The sequence below is a fragment of the Oncorhynchus keta genome, chromosome 31 (assembly GCF_023373465.1).
Source record: "Oncorhynchus keta strain PuntledgeMale-10-30-2019 chromosome 31, Oket_V2, whole genome shotgun sequence".
Classification (NCBI taxonomy): domain Eukaryota; kingdom Metazoa; phylum Chordata; class Actinopteri; order Salmoniformes; family Salmonidae; genus Oncorhynchus; species Oncorhynchus keta.
In genome coordinates this window covers 16,677,737-16,696,318 of record NC_068451.1, presented here as the reverse complement: position 1 = coordinate 16,696,318, position 18,582 = coordinate 16,677,737, and the positions used below count along the sequence as shown (strand labels likewise).

At 43.9% G+C, this 18,582-nt stretch overlaps 1 protein-coding gene across 25 annotated transcripts in view; it reads right to left on the bottom strand.

The window, feature by feature from the left end:
* The window catches only part of LOC118364073 (regulating synaptic membrane exocytosis protein 2-like), a 205,289-nt gene that overhangs the window by 100,524 nt on the left and 86,183 nt on the right, over nucleotides 1-18,582 (bottom strand). For 12 of the 25 annotated variants that reach the window (XM_052489733.1, XM_052489735.1, XM_052489738.1 and 9 more), the window contains 7 exons: nucleotides 8,598-8,818; nucleotides 6,687-6,806; nucleotides 4,640-4,739; nucleotides 3,610-3,733; nucleotides 2,797-2,843; nucleotides 2,419-2,531; nucleotides 442-489 (listed from right to left, as the gene is read on the bottom strand). In XM_052489733.1, the coding sequence (XP_052345693.1) occupies nucleotides 442-489; nucleotides 2,419-2,531; nucleotides 2,797-2,843; nucleotides 3,610-3,733; nucleotides 4,640-4,739; nucleotides 6,687-6,806; nucleotides 8,598-8,818 (773 nt within the window). Of the gene's footprint in view, nucleotides 1-441; nucleotides 490-2,418; nucleotides 2,532-2,796; nucleotides 2,844-3,609; nucleotides 3,734-4,639; nucleotides 4,740-6,686; nucleotides 6,807-8,597; nucleotides 8,819-8,959; nucleotides 9,028-18,582 lie in introns of all 25 variants that reach the window. The other 13 variants (XM_052489742.1, XM_052489743.1, XM_052489752.1 and 10 more) reach the window with 4 other exon arrangements.

The following is an 18,582-nucleotide window of genomic DNA, read 5'->3' as shown; positions in this document are numbered from 1 at the left end:
ATTTTTGACTTGTTTATTTGGTAAATATTTTCTTAGCCCTTCTTGAACTGCACTGTTGGTTAAGAGCTTGTAAGTAAACATATCACAGTAAGGTCTACACTTGTTGTATTCTGCGCATGTGACAAATAATGTTTGAGCTTGTCGTTGCTGTTGAGTGTAGGCTACAGGATCTGGCAATGGAAGGGTGTCTCTCTGAAATATTTCCTTTAGATCAGTTAGTCATGCAAAGAGTCGAGACTCCTGTCATAACCGTATGATCATGTTATATGGTATAAATGAATAATAATAATAATAACAATGACATAATGCACCGCACTGCAAGGGAAAGATGCCGCCATTTCCCTGGTATGCATTTTCCAAGATGGAGGAAAGCAAAAAGGCAACAGAAAAAGGCGAGCGAAGACCAAAGAGAGTCAGTCTGTGAGTCAGACAGGTGTTTACCTGGACCCTAGGGACAAAAGGCGCTGTTCTTCTACTAAGGCTTTGGCTCTGGGTAAGCAAAATTAAACAACAACATAGAAAAATGCAATAAAACCAACAAAAAAACACAAAACAACCAACAAAACACAGAGTCACTGGACTCGAACCAGTGCCACAATAACACAAACACATTTTGAGGAGGAGGGGACGGAGAGTCCATCTAGCGATGTGTGTGTTTTCCCCCACCGTTCATTAGCATCAATCTGCATCTCATTATTCACTAATGTGCTGTATTGTCTTGGAGCCTTATCTGTGGGTTCCTGTACCTCCACACTGTAATCCTAAGAGAGAGGAAGAGGCTGCTCTGCTTCCGTTTTCACAGAAAATGATTGATGACTTCTAACTAAGCATTCCCTCCCGAGCTCTCTGGACTGTAACTTTCCTTCCTTTCTTCATTTAACATGATGACGTATTGAAATCCAATTGTTCCCTCAACAAGGTTTGAAAATAATACAAATAATAATAAAAAAACATTACAATTTATAACTGCATCCAACGTAATGTTCAGCTGGCACTTGATCCAACAAGGTAATGTACTACAGTATATCAATTATAGTATATTAATTACACTATATCAATTATAGTATATTAATTACACTATATCAATTATAGTATATTAATTACAGTATATTAATTACAGTATAACTACAGTATATTAATTACAGTATAACTACAGTATATTAATTACAGTATAACTACAGTATATTAACTACAATATATGAATTACAGTATAACTACAGTATATTAATTACAGTATAACTACAGTATATTAATTACAGTATAACTACAGTATATTAACTACAATATATTAATTACAGTATAACTACAGTATATTAACTACAGTACGATGCAAATACTCTTGTTTTGGTTTCAAGGTCAGCTCATTGATGAAATAGAGAGAACTTCTGGATCTGAGTGGTGTGGGGCTGAGTGCTACAGGTAGGGATTGCAGAGATCACAACTGCAGCATGATTGGCTGACTGGGCTCTATTTGCGTCATAACTGTCAGCATGGGCCTCCTGGGTGTAGGCATCTGAATACTGGAGGGCCTGTGTGTGCCTGCTACCTCTCTCTGTGCTCCTTCTCTCCCTGGCTCTCACTCTGCTCCGCCATACTCCCGTTACATACAGACGGGAGAGGAGAGGAGCCAGGCGGAAACGCTAGCAGCAGCACAGATTAGATCTCCCCCTCCTCACCAAAGAAAACAACAACAAGCAGAAAGAACACTGACATCAAAAGATTCCTTCTCTTCCTTCCTTCTCTGGCTCTAGGAGCAGTTTTACTGGAGAGCAACATTACAGTCAAAGGCGTACAGTGTTTACAGACACACAGTCAACTATCAAACATTCTCACCTCTTCTGATAAACAAATACACTACGGATACACTATATTTTTTAATAAAAAGATATCAGGAAATAAATCAAGATATTCATAATCACATATAAAATGGATGTGTTATCATAAGGAAAGGGATTGAAAAGCTGTGACTATTTCATAACACTCTTTTTTTTTTCTCCAAGAAACTAAATATCCTGAGTGTTATTTAAAATAAGTGCCTGGAGGTTAGCATTAGTCTATTTCCGTCTGGCCTCCTGAGTTTCAGAGTTAAGCCTTTTACTCACTTCCCCCAAGAGTATATTAGGCATCAGATAATAAGCAACATGGTTCAGGGCAACATGATCTGTGGTCCTATGCTGGGTTGGGATGGGTCTAACTGAACAACTCTCAGAGCTCCAGCTACTCTCCAGAGCTCCAGCTACTCTCCAGAGCTCCAGCTACCCTCCAGAGCTCCAGCTACTCTCCCTGAATACTGCAGAGAAAGAAAACATCTGTTCTCAAACCCTCTGTGTGAATCTACACTGTATGATCCTTTCCTGCAGGTAATGTAGGTCCAGACAGAGCCAGGATGTATTGTGGGTATTGTAGTAGGGTACTCACTGAGAGCTGTCCTGACAGGTACTGGGGGGCATCCCGCAGCATCCCGGGACTCATGGGAGACGTGACAGAGATAGAGGGGCGATCCATCTTCTGAGACTCAAAGGAACTCGAACCTGAGACAGGACAGACAGGGAGGAGGTCACATGATCAAATCTGAAACACTGTGATTTTGGTAACATACTTCAAGGAGAGGAAGAGGGAGAGAGAAAGAGGAGGGGGAGGAGAGAGAGAGAGAGAAAGAAAGCAAGTAGGGTAGAGAGATAGAAATTAGATATCATCACTTCTCCCTGACAATACCTTAGCTTGATATTTCAAGGTTGATTAATTAACACAGGCTAATTAGTTATCATTGGGAAATGAAAGAAAAGCCAGACTTACTTGATTCCAGTTGTGCATGTGTGCTGTCTGGTATCCGAGGAATATCTCTGAAAGGAGAGAGGGGGGGGAGGGGGGATGAGGAAGGAAGAGGGGATAAATTGGTGCTAATGCTGAATGCACTGTATTTTAATGGTCCAAAGAAGAGCATTAGTCTTAATTCTCCTGTACAGCAGCTCCCTCCCTCAGCAATACAAAGCAGGACAAATATAGACACTGACAAAGCAAAGGGGTTTCTGATTTCTCTGGGTATCTCTACTTTCAAAAACAATTGGCATCCCGCTGTTTGTGGAGGAGAGGGGGGAGAGTGGGTAGTGAGACACACAGAGAGAAAGAGAGAGAGAGAGAGAGAGAGAGAGAGAGAGAGAGAGAGAGAGAGAGAGAGTGGGTAGTGAGACACACAGAGAGAAAGAGAGAGAGAGGGGGGGGAGTGGGTAGTGAGACACAGCGAGAGAGAGAGAGAGAGAGAGAGAGAGAGAGAGAGAGAGAGAGAGAGAGAGAGAGAGAGAGAGAGATGGAGGCAGCAGCCACCGTTCATTTCACTGTGCCGCACTGCTAGTCCCATATGAGCCTCTGACACTGTCATCACACTGGAGGACTGATGGAGGGGAGGGATATTGGGAGGGAGGGTTGGGAGGCACATGTGTTAAATAAACAAGCAAAACAAATTACATTCAAATACACTCAGCCCCCTTTTCTCCTATCTTCTCTCTCCTCTGCCAGAAACATATTTTTTACAAATGTATGAATGTGAATAGACTGTAGTTTTTTGATGGTTCAGTAGTAATAAGTGTAGTTGCTGTTGTGAGGTCTTACCCTATGGGCCTTGAGACCACCAGTTCCACCTGGGGTTCTGGCTTTGATTCTAGAATGATATTGTAAACTTCTTTAAATGTGGCTCCTTGTAAAAACCTCCCGTTCCACTCCAGCACCTGGTCGCCTTGTAAAACAAGAGATGCTGTCAGTCATCCACACATCAAGACGTCAGCTGGCACGGTGCCGTTATGAACATGGGAAGCATAGTTATAAATATAGTTAAAAACATGATCCGTGGAGTTATAAACATGAACAGGCCCACATGATGGAAAAAAAGGAGAATGTGAATGGTATTGTAGAAAACACAGCACACATAAACAAACAGTACAGCATTGTAGTCTTCCTGCTACGGTAATATTATAAATGATTGAATAGGCCTCGGTCGCAACCCTTATGGTAACAAATAACAGCACATCTGTCTAGTTCATACATGTTGTAATTAGTGCTATTAAATTAAGGTCAAAGGGTGTCAGCAGTTTAAACAAGGTTCTGACCCAGTTCAGCACCAGTTCACCAAGTAATCCAAATTCTTGAATCACTGAAGTAGCTTATTAAATCTACAGTGCTGTGTACATGAGAAATGTATTGACAATCTTCAGCGTGCTTGAAAAAATCTATAAGTGTAGTTCTAAACACAGTAAGTGTACTTCTACACATGGTAAATGCAGTTCTAAACACAGTAAGTGTACTTCTAAACATGGTAAATGTAGTTCCAAACATGGTAAATGCAGTTCTAAACACAGTAAGTGTACTTCTAAACATGGTCAATGTAGTTCTAAGTACAGTAAGTGTACTTCTAAACATGGTAAATGCAGTTCAAAACAGTAAATGTAGTTCTAAATGTGGTAAATGTAGTTCTAAGCATAGTATGTGTAGTTCTAAAGGTAGTAAGCGTAGTTCTAAGCATGGTAAGTGTAGTTCTAAGCATAGTAAGTGAAGTTCTAAACATGGTAAATGTAGTTCTACACATAATAAGTGTAGTTCTAAACATGGTAAGGGATGTAGAGTATAAAATCAGATCAGTAGGTACCTGGTCTGAGGTGTCCAACAGTATCCGCTAGACTTCCTTTCCTCACTTTAGTGATGAAAGCACAAAGTCTACCAGATTCTGTCATCTTTCCACCCACCACCTATGAGGGAAGCAACACACATCAACATGTATAGTAGTAGTATATATTATTATACTGTAATATAATCACACCCTCAGTATGGTGTAAGCAGCCTGGCAGGGAAGGAACATGGATGCACTGATCACTTTGTTTCATAGAAACATATTTATTGACCATGTTTGACCAAATCCATGTGTGAATTGAATTCGCACATGGTAAAATACAACCTGCAGATCTAGGCCTAATTCTAATTGCATATGTAGCCACATAGCATCATTCTGCCCATAGGGTGCTATTCTTGAAAAGAGAAAGTATCTACGTGTTTCGTCAAAATGTACATCTCTTTTCATAATGTTGAATGTCCCTGTGTGTTGTGTTGGATCCCTGGGGCCACCTCTCTCTCCATAGTGCTGGAACACTTGAGGCCTGGGGGGCCTATAGCAGGCCAGGGGGCCCAGCTCTGCTCTACTCTGTAAGCCCCTGAACCGCTCTCCCTCCACAGGCATCAGACAAATAAAATCCCCTCTTAATGGCAGTTGAATGCCAACATACAAAGGAGCTTAGGGAAGACTCCTAAATGAAATGGCTTTATGTAACAGCCGGGCGAGAGAGAGCGGGAAAGGGAAAGGGACAGAGAGTGAGAGATGGATAGATAGAGATAGTTCAAAAGAGAGAGAGACAAACAGACTGGCTGGTCACTGCTTGCTGCTGAGTGAGGAGAAACACATAGCGTACCGTACAGCACAAAGAGGCACTGACTAGACACAAACATACCAATTCAGGAAGCTCATTCAATCATTAATGATTTTCCATCTTGCCACTTTCCTTTTCTCTCCTGATGGCCCTCACTGTGCTAGCCCCTCACTGTGCTTTGGCTAGCTGTGTGTGCTCAGATCTTAAACCAGCCCAAGCCGCACAGATCATTCAAATGAATGCATTAGGAAGAGTTAAGAAAACCTAAGATATTTTAATTCAGAAAATCTACCCATCTAATCATGATATACTGTAAATATGGGACATATGTTTAGTAACCCAGTTACAGTACTGTACATAATGGGGAATAAGCTGTACAATCCCAATGTTTCAGATGTGATCTCCCTATCTACAGTAAGGGGACATTGTCTCTGACTGAACATTTTAAATAGGCTTTTCTACATAACCACACTGCATAGTACGCTCTCACGGCATCTGGTAGTTTAGAGACTGAGTCCTAAATGGTACACTACTCCTTATATAGTGCACTACTACCAGGTCCCTGGTTAAGGGAATAGGGTGCCATTTGGAATACAGCATGAACATAAAGAATTTGATATCAAGACACAGCTCATTAATATTAAATCAAGGAAATAAGTTGCCGCCTAATTAATATTAAATCATGAATAATACAATTATGTCATTCATAATTAGGCAAGTCACCCACACATATCACTTCAAAATGTATATGCAGATAAAAACATAGTTTCTACAAATAATATGAAAACATTGCTTATTGTGGTGAAGAATCTGAATGTTCTTATTTTGTTCTGATACCAAGGTGTAGTGTCCACTCATAATATACAATTCAAAAATATAATTCTAAAATGTTTAGATGATCTTCAGTACGGGCCTTTTGAGCCCTGAATACCTGGTAGTAAGGACTCCATTATGATGTTATGATCAGGTTGTACTAGATGTTCATAAGGACGGTTTGTTCATGTCTTTTCAGCAACGTCTTTTTCCTCAACCACAAAACCAGTTTACAACCAGAACATTATGTCAATAAGACATATATCCGCTGTATATACTCTTTAGCGAGGCCCAAACGGCAACATTCTCTCTACATACGGAGTAGGATACCATTTGGGAAGCAACCTTTGAATAGTGATGGACAGCTGTAATAACAAACGGCCTCTGACCATCAGGTCAGACTGGTCCCAGTAGATAGACAGAAGTCCAGCCAGAGAGGTCAGACAGACGGGGCAGACTCACCTTCAGTCCCAGCAGTGCTCCTGAGTCTCGAGGTACACTTCCATCCTTCATCCGCTTGTTGAGCAGAATCCGCCCCATTAGGCGCTCCCCATCTTTGGAGGGCTGCCATGTAACTGGATGCTATAGGAACACACACAGCAACAACACACCTTGTGTTTTACAACTCATCCACACCAGATTCACTTCAATCCCTTTAAAAAGACTTCTTCAGAAAAGTGTGTATCATGTGAAGGGTGGGGTGAGGTGGGGGGGTATCACTTAATTTGACTTAATGAAGGATCACACAAGCTCTGGTTAGTTATCTAATCTGGTGATTATAGCTCTGTCTCTATCCTTTCCATTTCAGATAATATAACCTGTTTTTTCTTTTGGGATTAGCCGGATTGTCACAATTAAATAATAAAAGTAAATCAAAATCAATTAGATAACCAAACTCAAAAAAAATGATTGTATCTCCTGCATCACAGTTACTGTGTGTACGTACTGTAGTTGAAGGCAAAATTTTAAAACAATGGCAAAATAAAACACTATTTACAATACCACAGCCCGCATTTTAAGCAGTGATTAACTATGTCCAAAAACATACTTCATGGAAGTACTTCAATCTGATTTTAGGTACTATTTTCACTAAAACGATTCAATTCACATTTTTCTAGGTATGTTATGATAAATGTATCACACAATGAAAATGAAACATTTTGCACATCCAATGCCAGGGCGTGTGTGATCCTGCCAACAGGAAAGAGGTAGAGAGCATTCAGCACCCCATGCAGGGTAAAATAGGCAAACCATCACGCCCTCCTAGTCCCCGCAGAGCAGAGGCTCCACACAAACCATCTGAGAAAACCTTCACTGTATCTAGAACATCTCACTTAAAACTCAGCCACATTGGCATCAAATCCAGTTGAGTTTGGATGAGTGTAGATTTTGTCTGATGGTCTGTGAGGGAGGCCTTAGCTGAAGGCAGAGGGAGGTTAAGACTGCAGTCCACCACTCTCTTCCCTGCTACACACAGCATTCCACCTCTCTCTGCCCTGCTACACACAGCACTCCACCTCCCTCTGCCCTGCTACACACAGCACTACACCTCCACAATGGAGCAGGTAGAAGCAGATGAAGAAAAATGTAATTATGCAACAAAAAAAACAAAAAAAGAGGTGAACTGAAGTAGGATTTATGGACGAAACTCCCAAAAGAATAGCACAGGGCGATGATTAAGGCCAAGATGAAGAGAGACAAAAAATATATGAAATCACAACAAACATGACAGTGGAAGGGAAAAAAAGAAAAACATAACTTTGTCTGTGCAAAACAAATCCAATCGTCCCTGTTATAAGTGCTTGGTTTAGTTTTGGTATTAGACTGAGTGGAGATCTAGGGGGGATAATGACTTGACTAGGTAGTGTATGTTGGGAGAGGAGGGGTCATTCCAGTGAGGGACTGGACTAAAGGCCTGTGTCTGTGAGAGGTAGGTGTCGTTACCCTACTGTAACGTTACTAAGATGGCCGCTACAGTAAAAATAACAAAACAGACAGAGCAACTAGCAGCATGCAACTAGAGGAGTGGACATTGCTGTGTGCCATGACAAAAAGAGATTTGTGTTTTAATGCTCCTGGATGGATCTTTATGCTGCCAGAGAGCAAACAGCAGAACAATAAAGAGGGGTTCCCCATCTCCTATTTCAGCAACACCCAGCAAGCTGCTGTCGAAATGAAATCAATCTGATCAATTCCCCGGAATAATAATAAAGACAAAGTTCAAAGGAAAATCAATCAATTCAAATTTTTAAAAGAATAAACATGTCTACTATTTAACGATTAGTGACAGATAAAGACCGGAGGAGGTAGGTAAAGAAAAATAAAGAAAAAAATAACAAGAAGCAGATATTTTGGCTACATAGACTCCAGTACCTTCTCACTATGGCTATGCTGATTGTCCTCGTTTAGGGTAGTGCTACTGCATGTGTCAACGCCAGAGTCTTTAACCTGGGGTTCGCACCATTCTGCGTCCTCTTCCAATGAGTGGCCCCCAAAGCGAACCATTTTCTTTTGCCTCTCAGATAAGGTGTTGTGTGTTGAGTCGGACAAAAATGCCTGCTCAATAGTTTTTCTTTTCCCCCTTTGACTGTCCCCTACAGGTGTGGGATAAAAAACAGAAAGAAAGAAGAAAACCCATGCGGAGGTGTAAATAAAACAAAGCAAACATGAAATGACAAAGGACTCTGAGAGGGGGGGGGGGGGGGGGGTTAGGGGCAGGGCTCCGCATGTCTCACCAAAGACATTGGGGAGGCCTCGCTGCTATGCCATGACGCATGGTCCAACCAGTGGCCATCCAAATCTCCTGTGGGAGCCACACACACACACACACACACACACACACACACACACACACACACACACACACACACACACACACACACACACACACACACACACACACACACACACACACACACACACACACACACACACACACACACACACACACACACACACACAAGCAGACAGTGAGAGGGAAAGGTGAGGACCACAGAACTCCAACATACAGTGCTGACACACACACACTCACAGGTGAACAACAATAGCTCCTGTGAAGAGAGTAGAAACATACAGTCCACACACAGTAGATGGGCCTCCCTTAAGTCAATCCTGCGATGGTATACAGCACAGAGTACATGACCATGACTACTATGAACACACATTCAGACAACACAAGCACAGACCATTTAGGTTGCGTTTAGTCTTGGAACAATTCTCATTGGTTGCAAGAGCAAACCAGGCCCAACACTCTTATAAATCATTCACTCATGTTGCCAGTCAAACCTCTTTTCTAAGACATTCTATTGAAGCAAACTAGCCAAAGACATCGTTGTAACTCTCTGCAGTCGTAACTTTAAAGCAATCGACAGACAGAAATTCACATTGTTCAAATGAAGATAGCATCCGTGCGTCCTACTGTCTTACCAGCCTGGGTCTGGGTGTGTGAGAGAGAGACATATTCCCTCAGCCCAGAAGGCCAGGCAGGGACTTCAGCAGTCATGGAGAGAGTTCATATTTTTCTCTGTGTCTGTTCTCTGTGTGTGCACTTTTTCCAATAAGGCTCAGTCAGTCTGTCTGTCTGTAACCTGTTTGATGTGGGTCAGGGGGATCGATGGAGACTGGCTCACTCAGACAAATCAAGAACTAGCCCCTGTAAACGCCCATCTCTCTCTCTCTCGCTCTTCTCTTCCTCGGTCCTCCACTTCTCCCTCTCCTCCATCCATCCTCAACCCATCGCTCTCCTGATAGAGAGATCATCATCTTTAGATCCAACATGACTTCTGGACCTGCTTTCTAGAACAACATCATGTTGTTATAGACTTCAGCAGCGTTTCCTCTGGTTGATGATGGTAACGAAAAGAGTGAGAAGTAGTGAATGTTGAAGGCGGGATGGAAGTCGTCCCTGACAGAAGGAGAGGTACAGAGCGCTGAGGAGGCCTGTCGAGAGGAGGAGTCATTTTGTAGTGTTCTTTCTTTGAAGTTAACATAAGATATTCGTGTCTGTCTCGCCCTCCGTCTATCTCTCTCAGCCAACGAAAGATATATCAACACATTAAACATTCCTGATAAACACTCCTATTTAGAAGTACTATTAGCTTCCATAGGCCACTAATTTTACAACCCAATAAGACAAATTCGGCATCATGAAATGATTCCTATTAAAAGCATACAGCGATGAAGTATGAGGTACGCCCAGTTTGTCACTATGGACCATTCAGGACACTGGATCTGTCTCCATTGCCGATTTGTCGATACATAGCCTGGCGTATGTACAGTATGCACTGTTAAAAAGAAAACTCAACTTTTTGGTCTAAGAGCTGAACTAAACAAAATGTGTTTCCCCAAAGTTAGCTCCAACTTGACAAAACTTCAGTCAATTTAAAATGTGTTTTTTCAACTATAAATTATTATTTGGGCATCTTGACAAAAAAAAAAGTCTGTGCAAATGTTAACACACACACAGCACTTTTAACAATGTTTTCAACTCACATATTTGATACCAGTGACATAAAGTCAGCAAAAAAATGAACGTCATCTCACTGTCAACAAAATGTGTAAATATTTGTATGAACATAACAAGATTCAACAACAGACATATACTGAACAAGTTTCACAGAAATGGAATAATGTGTCCCTGAACAAAGTAACAGTCAGTATCTGGTGTGGCCACCAGCTGCATTAAATACTGCAGTGCATCTCCTCCTCATGGACTGCACCAGATTTGCCAGTTCTTGCTGTGAGATGTTACCCCACTCTTCCACCAAGGCACCTGGAAGTTCCCGACATTTCTGGAGTTGGGGGGGGGGTGCTCAATGGTAATGAGATCCGGGCTCTTCGCTGGCCATGGTAGAACATCGACATTCCTGTCTTGCAGGAAATCACGCACAGAACGAGCAGTATGGCTGGAGGCATTGTCATGCTGGAGGGTCATGTCAGGCTGAGCCTGTAGGAAGGGAGGAGGATGTCTTCCCTGTAACGCACAGCGTTGAGATTGCCTGTAATGACAACAAGCTCAGTCCGATGATGCTATGACACAATGCCCCAGACTATGACGGAACCTCTACCTCCAAAATCGATCCCGCTCCAGAGTAAAGTCGTGTTCAAAAGTTTGAGAATGACACAAATATTAATTTCCACAAAGTTTGCTGCTTCAGTGTCTTTAGATATTTTTGTCAGATGTTACTATGGAATACTGAAGTATAATTACAAGCATTTCATAAGTGTCAAAGGCTTTTATTGACAATTACATGAAGTTGATGCAAAGAGTCAATATGTTGAACTTTCTTTTTCAAGACCTCTGCAATCCGCCCTGGCATGCTGTTAATTAACTTCTGGGCCACATCCTAACTTATGGCAGCCCATTCTTGCATAATCAATGCTTGGAGTTTGTCAGAATTTGTGGGGTTTGTTTGTCCATCCGCCTCTTGAGGATTGACCACAAGTTCTCAATGGGATTAAGGTGTGGGGAGTTTCCTGGCCATGGACCCAAAATATCGATGTTTTGTTTCCAGAGCCACTTAGTTATCACTTTTGCCTTATGGCAAGGTGCTCCATCATGCTGGAAAAGACATTGTTCGTCACCAAACTGTTCCTGGATGGTTGGGAGAAGTTGCTCTCAGAGGATGTGTTGGTACCATTCTTTATTCATGGCTGTGTTCTTGGTCAAAATTGTGAGTGAGCCCACTCCCTTGGCTGAGAAGCAACCACACACATGAATGGTCTCAGGATGTTTTACTGTTGGCATGACACAGGACTGATGGTAGCGCTCACCTTGTCTTCTCCGGACAATATTTTTTCCAGATGCCCCAAACAATCGGAAAGAGGATTCATCAGAGAAAATGACTTTGCCCCAGTCCTCAGCAGTGCAATCCCTGTACCTTTTGCAGAATATCAGTCTGTCCCTGATGTTTTTCCTGGAGAGAAGTGGCTTCTTTGCTGCCCTTCTTGACACCAGGCCATCCTCCAAAAGTCTTCGCCTCACTATGCGTGCAGATGCACTCACACCTGCCTGCTGATGCGCTCACACCTGCCTGCTTCCATTCCTGAGCAAGCTCTGTACTGGTGGTGCCCCCATCTGAATCAACTTTAGGAGACAGTCCTGGCGCTTGCTAGGCTTTCTTGGGTGCCCTGAAAAGCCTTCTTCACAACAATTGAACCGCTTGATGATCCGATAAATGGTTGATTTAGGTGCAATTTTACTGGCAGCAATATCCTTGCCTGTGAAGCCCTTTTTGTATAAAGCAATGATGACGGCACGTGTTTCCTTGCAGGTAACCATGGTTGACAGAGGAAGAACAATGATTCCAAGCATCACCCTCCTTTTGAAGTTTCCAGTCTGTTGTTTGAACTCAATCAGCATGACAGAATGATCTCAGGCCTTGTCCTCATCAACACGAGATAATCACTGACATGATGTCAGCTGGTCCTTTTGTGGCAGGGCTGAAATGCAGTGGAAATTATTCAGTTCAGGGACTTTGCAATTTTTTGCAATTCATCCTATCACTCTTCTTAACATTCTGGAGTATTTGCAAATTGCCATCATACAAACTGAGGCAGCAGACTTTGTGAAAATTAATATTTGTGTCATTCTCAAAACTTTTGGCCACGACTGTACAGGCCTCAGTGTAACGCTCATTCCTTCGACAGTAAACGCAAATCCGACCATCACCCCTGGTGAGACAAAACCGCGACTCGTCAGTGAAGAGCACTTTTTGCCAGTCCTGTCTGGTCCAGCGACGGTGGGTTTGTGCCCATAGGCGATGTTGTTGCTAGTGATGCCTGGTGAGGACCTGCCTTACAACAGGCCTACAAGCCCTCAGTCCAACCTCTATCAGCCTATTGCGGACAGTCTGAGCACATCTGCAGTCCTCATGCCTCCTTGCAGCATGCCTAAGAGCAGGGACCCTGGGCATCTATCTTCTGGTGTTTTTCAGTCAGTAGAAAGGCCTCTTTAATGTCCTAAGTGTTCATAACTGTGACCTTAATTGCCTACCGTCTGTAAGCTCTCTGTCTTAACGACCATTCCACAGGTGCATGTTCATTCATTGTTTATGGTTCCTTGAACAAGTATGGGAAACAGTGTTTAAACCCTGTGTTGAAAACGCTGTGTTTGTGTGTAACTAGTTACACAGCCTTTATTTTAGGTAAAATGCGCAAAATTGTTGTTCAGGTAACACTTGGACCGAAAAGTTGAGTAAACCAAAAATAGGCTGTGGAACCAGTTACTTAAGAATAATTAGCTGAAACAACTAGATTGATTTTACAGTAGGCGTGTGCGAGTTCAAATGACTGTAGTACACACTGCACAGTGTGCCAATACGTCTGCAGGGAACAGGTAAGGTTAAATAGAACCAGTGCATTTTTGCAACCCAAAGCTGCACGCATCATTTCCTTCGCATCACTTCCTGTGAAAAGAGAATAATCTAATGGAGCTATAAAGGACAGGTCTCCATAAAGCAGTTAGCCTGGTGAATACTTAACTCAATCTGGGAGAAGTCAGGGAATTCAGTTGGAAGCATATAAAAATGTTGTTAGGTTTGGGGAGGAAGGGAGATCAGATGTTCTCTCAATATCTCTCTCAATGTATAGCCTGGTCTGTAGCTTTACTCTAGGGTTGCTATCAAGAGTGTTGAGGATCACGTCTTTGGAAGCTGAGTAAACAGTAAATCATTTCGACATTAATATTCATGAAAATCTTTCAAGGCTGACCGAGACACTGCAAGGCAGAGCAAGGTCAGGTCCTCTCCAAAACAATCAGCCATCCTCCTCTTATCACCATCCTTCCACCCCTCCCCGGGACCTATCACAAGCCCTCCATCCCTCCACTGGTCCTATCACAAGCCCTCCATCCCTGTACCCTCCCCTGGTCCTATCACAAACCCTCCATCCCTTCACCCCTCCCCTGGTCCTATCACAAGCCCTCCATCCCTTCACCCCTCCCCTGGTCCTATCACAAGCCCTCCATCCCTCCACCTCTCCCCTGGTCCTATCACAAGCCCTCCATCCCTTCACCCCTCCCCTGGTCCTATCACAAGCCCTCCATCCCTTCACCTCTCCCCGGGTCCTATCACAAGCCCTCCATCCCTTCACCTCTCCCCGGGTCCTATCACAAGCCCTCCATCCCTTCACCTCTCCCCGGGTCCTATCACAAGCCCTCCATCCCTTCACCCCTCCCCTGGTCCTATCACAAGCCCTCCATCCCTTCACCCCTCCACTAGTCCTATCACAAGCCCTCCATCCCTTCACCCCTCCCCGGGTCCTATCACAAGCCCTCCATCCCTTCACCCCTCCCCGGGTCCTATCACAAGCCCTCCATCCCTTCACCCCTCCCCGGGTCCTATCACAAGCCCTCCATCCCTTCACCCGTCCCTGTGGGTACTAAAACCACTTACTGTATACAGTTATGCCCAGTGATAAAACATTATGGAAGTCCCCAGATGGGCTATGCCCTCCGTGACCCGCTGGAACCAACAGCTGACAACACTCAACACTGATTACCCTCCCTGCCACACACACACACACACACACACACACACACACACACACACACACACACACACACTGAGCTGTTGTTGCTGCCAGTCGCCATAAACACACTTTAGCATCGCTGCCTCTCCTCTCCCTGCCTCTCTTTGTCTCAGCTGCTGCAACCAAATGACTTTGCTATTGTGTCCATGATAGCCCCAAACAGCTTACGGCTTGCAATTCTAACAGTCACAGATGTTTAAATCCCATAGACATGATGAAATCATATTAACATGTTGAAATCCCATAGACATGTTTAAATCCCATAGACATGTTTAAATCCCATAGACATGTTTAAATCCCATAGACATGTTTAAATCCAATAGACATGTTTAAATCCCATAGACATGTTTAAATCCAATAGACATGTTTAAATCCCATAGACATGTTTAAATCCCATAGACATGTTTAAATCCCATAGACATGTTTAAATCCCATAGACATGTTTAAATCCCATAGACATGTTTTCCCATAGACATGTTTAAAGCTCCAATAGACATGTTTAAATCCCATAGACATGTTTAAATCCAATAGACATGTTTAAATCCCATAGACATGTTTAAATCCCATAGACATGTTTAAACAGACATGTTTAAATCCCATAGACATGTTTAAATCCAATAGACATGTTTAAATCCCATAGACATGTTTAAATCCAATAGACATGTTTAAATCCCATAGACATGTTTAAATCCCATAGACATGTTTAAATCCCATAGACATGTTTAAATCCCATAGACATGTTTAAATCCCATAGACATGTTTAAATCCCATAGACATGTTTAAATCCAATAGACATGTTTAAATCCCATAGACATGTTTAAATCCAATAGACATGTTTAAATCCCATAGACATGTTTAAATCCCATAGACATGTTTAAATCCCATAGACATGTTTAAATCCCATAGACATGTTTAAATCCCATAGACATGTTTAAATCCCATAGACATGTTTAAATCCAATAGACATGTTTAAATCCCATAGACATGTTTAAATCCCATAGACATGTTTAAATCCCATAGACATGTTTAAATCCCATAGACATGTTTAAATCCCATAGACATGTTTAAATCCCATAGACATGTTTAAATCCCATAGACATGTTTAAATCCCATAGACATGTTTAAATCCCATAGACATGTTTAAATCCCATAGACTATCACGCCGTGATCTGTTTCACCTGTCTTTGTGAATGTGTCCACCCCCCCTCCAGGTGTCACCCATCTTCGCCATTATTCCCTGTGTACTTATACCTGTGTTCTCTGTTTGTCTGTTGCCAGTTCGTCTGGTTTGTCAAGCTTACCAGCGTTCGTCCTGTCAGCTCCTGTCTTTTCCCAGCCTCTCTTTTTCTCGCCCTCCTGATTTTTGACCCTTGCCTGTCCTTACACTGAACCCGCCTGCCCGACCACTCTGCCTGCCCCTGAGCCTGCCTGCCGTCCTGTACATTTGCCTCTGTTGCTGTAATAAATATTGTTACTTCGACGCGGTCTGCATCTGGGTGTTACCTTATCCTGATATAGACATGTTGAAATCCAAATCGACATGTTGAAATCACATAGACACAGAACCGAAGCAGTGTGTTAAACTAAGAGTGAGTCCCTGGAACCGCAGTCATTCTCTCTCCAGCTCATCTGAAGGTTTTCACACACATTCACACACCATCCACCGCCACTGCCACGTCCCTCAGATCGGGGCTGGGGTAGGCTACTGTTGTCCCAGTCTATAGAATGTGGCCTCCCTCTGTTGCCTCTCTCCTCCTCCTGTTTAACTAACAGTGCCAACCACAATTGGGCCCTGATCCCAGGTGTGGCCCTGGTGAGGCCCGGTAAAAACCCAGCTGAGGGTGCTTCAGCCAACAGGAAACTCATCATGGACATAAATTGTGAGCATCAGCAGTCCGCGCCCCGCCCCGCCAGTTGGTTTCACCCTGCCCGGCGCAGCAGGCGCTGAGGCCCACCACCATAGTGCTGATTCAGGCTTCCGGCAGCAGCACAACGTGGGGAGGAGACAGTGGAGAAAGAGTTCATTGCCAGCAGGCTCTCCATCACTTTGACAACTCAATAGAAACCCGTGTAAACTATTAATTGGATCATTAATTATTGATGCTGTTTTTACTACAATTTGGGAGGTGAGAGCAGAAAGAGAGAGAGAGACAGACAGAGAGAGACAGAGAGGTGAAACATTGTCTATTATTAAACATAGTATCCATGCTGTGAGGTAAAGGGAGCAGATTAGCAGTGTGGTTTGTGTCTGTGAAAGCAGATTGTCCAAAAACATCCAAGGTGTAGCAGGTTAAAGAGCTACAGAATCAATTATTATTTAGGACATTTGTTTTTTTGTTTGTACTTAAAAAAAGTATAGTCAATGTACTGTTATTACAATGTAGAAACGCACACTATAACATGATTTGTTTATTTGTCTGGCATTGAACAGAAGACTGCCCTTTACTCAGCAGGGGGATGTTGGACTAGTCCTTACAGACCCTGACCAGAAATAGAGCTGCAAAGAGAATCTCTCTCATCACTCTCCTTCTTTCTCTCCCTCTCTTTCGCTCTCTCCCCCTATCCTTCCCTGCCTGTCTGCCTGTCTGTCTGTCTCTCTGTCTGTCTCTCTGTCTATCTCCTCTCGTCTTTTCTCGTTTCTGTCCTGCCTGCACTATCATGAGGCGGCATGTCAGGAGATCAATAGGGAGGGAAACAGAGGGAGAGGGACGTCACACTAAATCAGTCTCCCAGCCTCACTACCGACGGGCCAGCCAGGAGCAGCCAGGAGCTCAGGCCATTACTGATGGCAACTCCTCCCTCTCTCTCTCCCTCACTCCTTCCCTCACCTCCCTCCTTGACCCCCAGAGAGCCCAGGGTCAAAGAGCATGGTACGAGGTGTGTTGAACCTGCCATAACACACCCATCTATTCACCTCACCCATCTCGGCCTCCCTCCCTCCCTTCCAGGCCAGGCCAGTCAAGCAGCTCACGGAGTGCACTACATAGCAGAGCCCTTCTAGGCCAGGCCATTCAAGCAGCTCACGCAGTGCACTACATAGCAGAGCCCTTCTAGGCCAGGCCATTCAAGCAGCTCACGCAGTGCACTACATAGCAGAGCCCTTCCAGGCCAGGCCAGTCAAGCAGCTCACGGAGTGCACTACATAGCAGAGCCCTTCAAGGCCAGGCCAGTCAAGCAGCTCACAGAGTGCACTACATAGCAGAGCTCTTCTAGGCCAGGCCATTCAAGCAGCTCACGCAGTAAACTACATAGCAGAGCCCTTCCAGGCCAGCCCAGACAAGCAGCTCACGGAGTGCACTACATAGCAGAGCCCTTCAAGGCCAGGCCAGACAAGCAGCTCACGGAGTGCACTACATAGCAGAGCCCTTCCAGGCCAGGCCAGTCAAGCAGCTCACGGAGTGCACTACATAGCAGAGCCCTTCTAGGCCAGGCCAGTCAAGCAGCTCACGGAGTGCACTACATAGCAGAGCCCTTCCAGGCCAGGCCAGTCAAGCAGCTCACGGAGTGCACTACATAGCAGAGCTCTTCAAGGCCAGGCCAGTCAAGCCGCTCATGGAGTGCACTACATAGCAAAGCTCTTCAAAGGCCAGGCCAGTCAAGCAGCTCACAGAGTGCACTACATAGCAGAGCTCTTCAAAGGCCAGGCCAGACAAGCAGCTCACAGAGTGCACTACATAGCAGAGCTCTTCAAAGGCCAGGCCAGTCAAGCAGCTCACAGAGTGCACTACATAGCAGAGCTCTTCAAAGGCCAGGCCAGTCAAGCAGCTCACAGAGTGCACTACATAGCAGAGCTCTTCAAGGCCAGGCCAGTCAAGCCGCTCATGGAGTG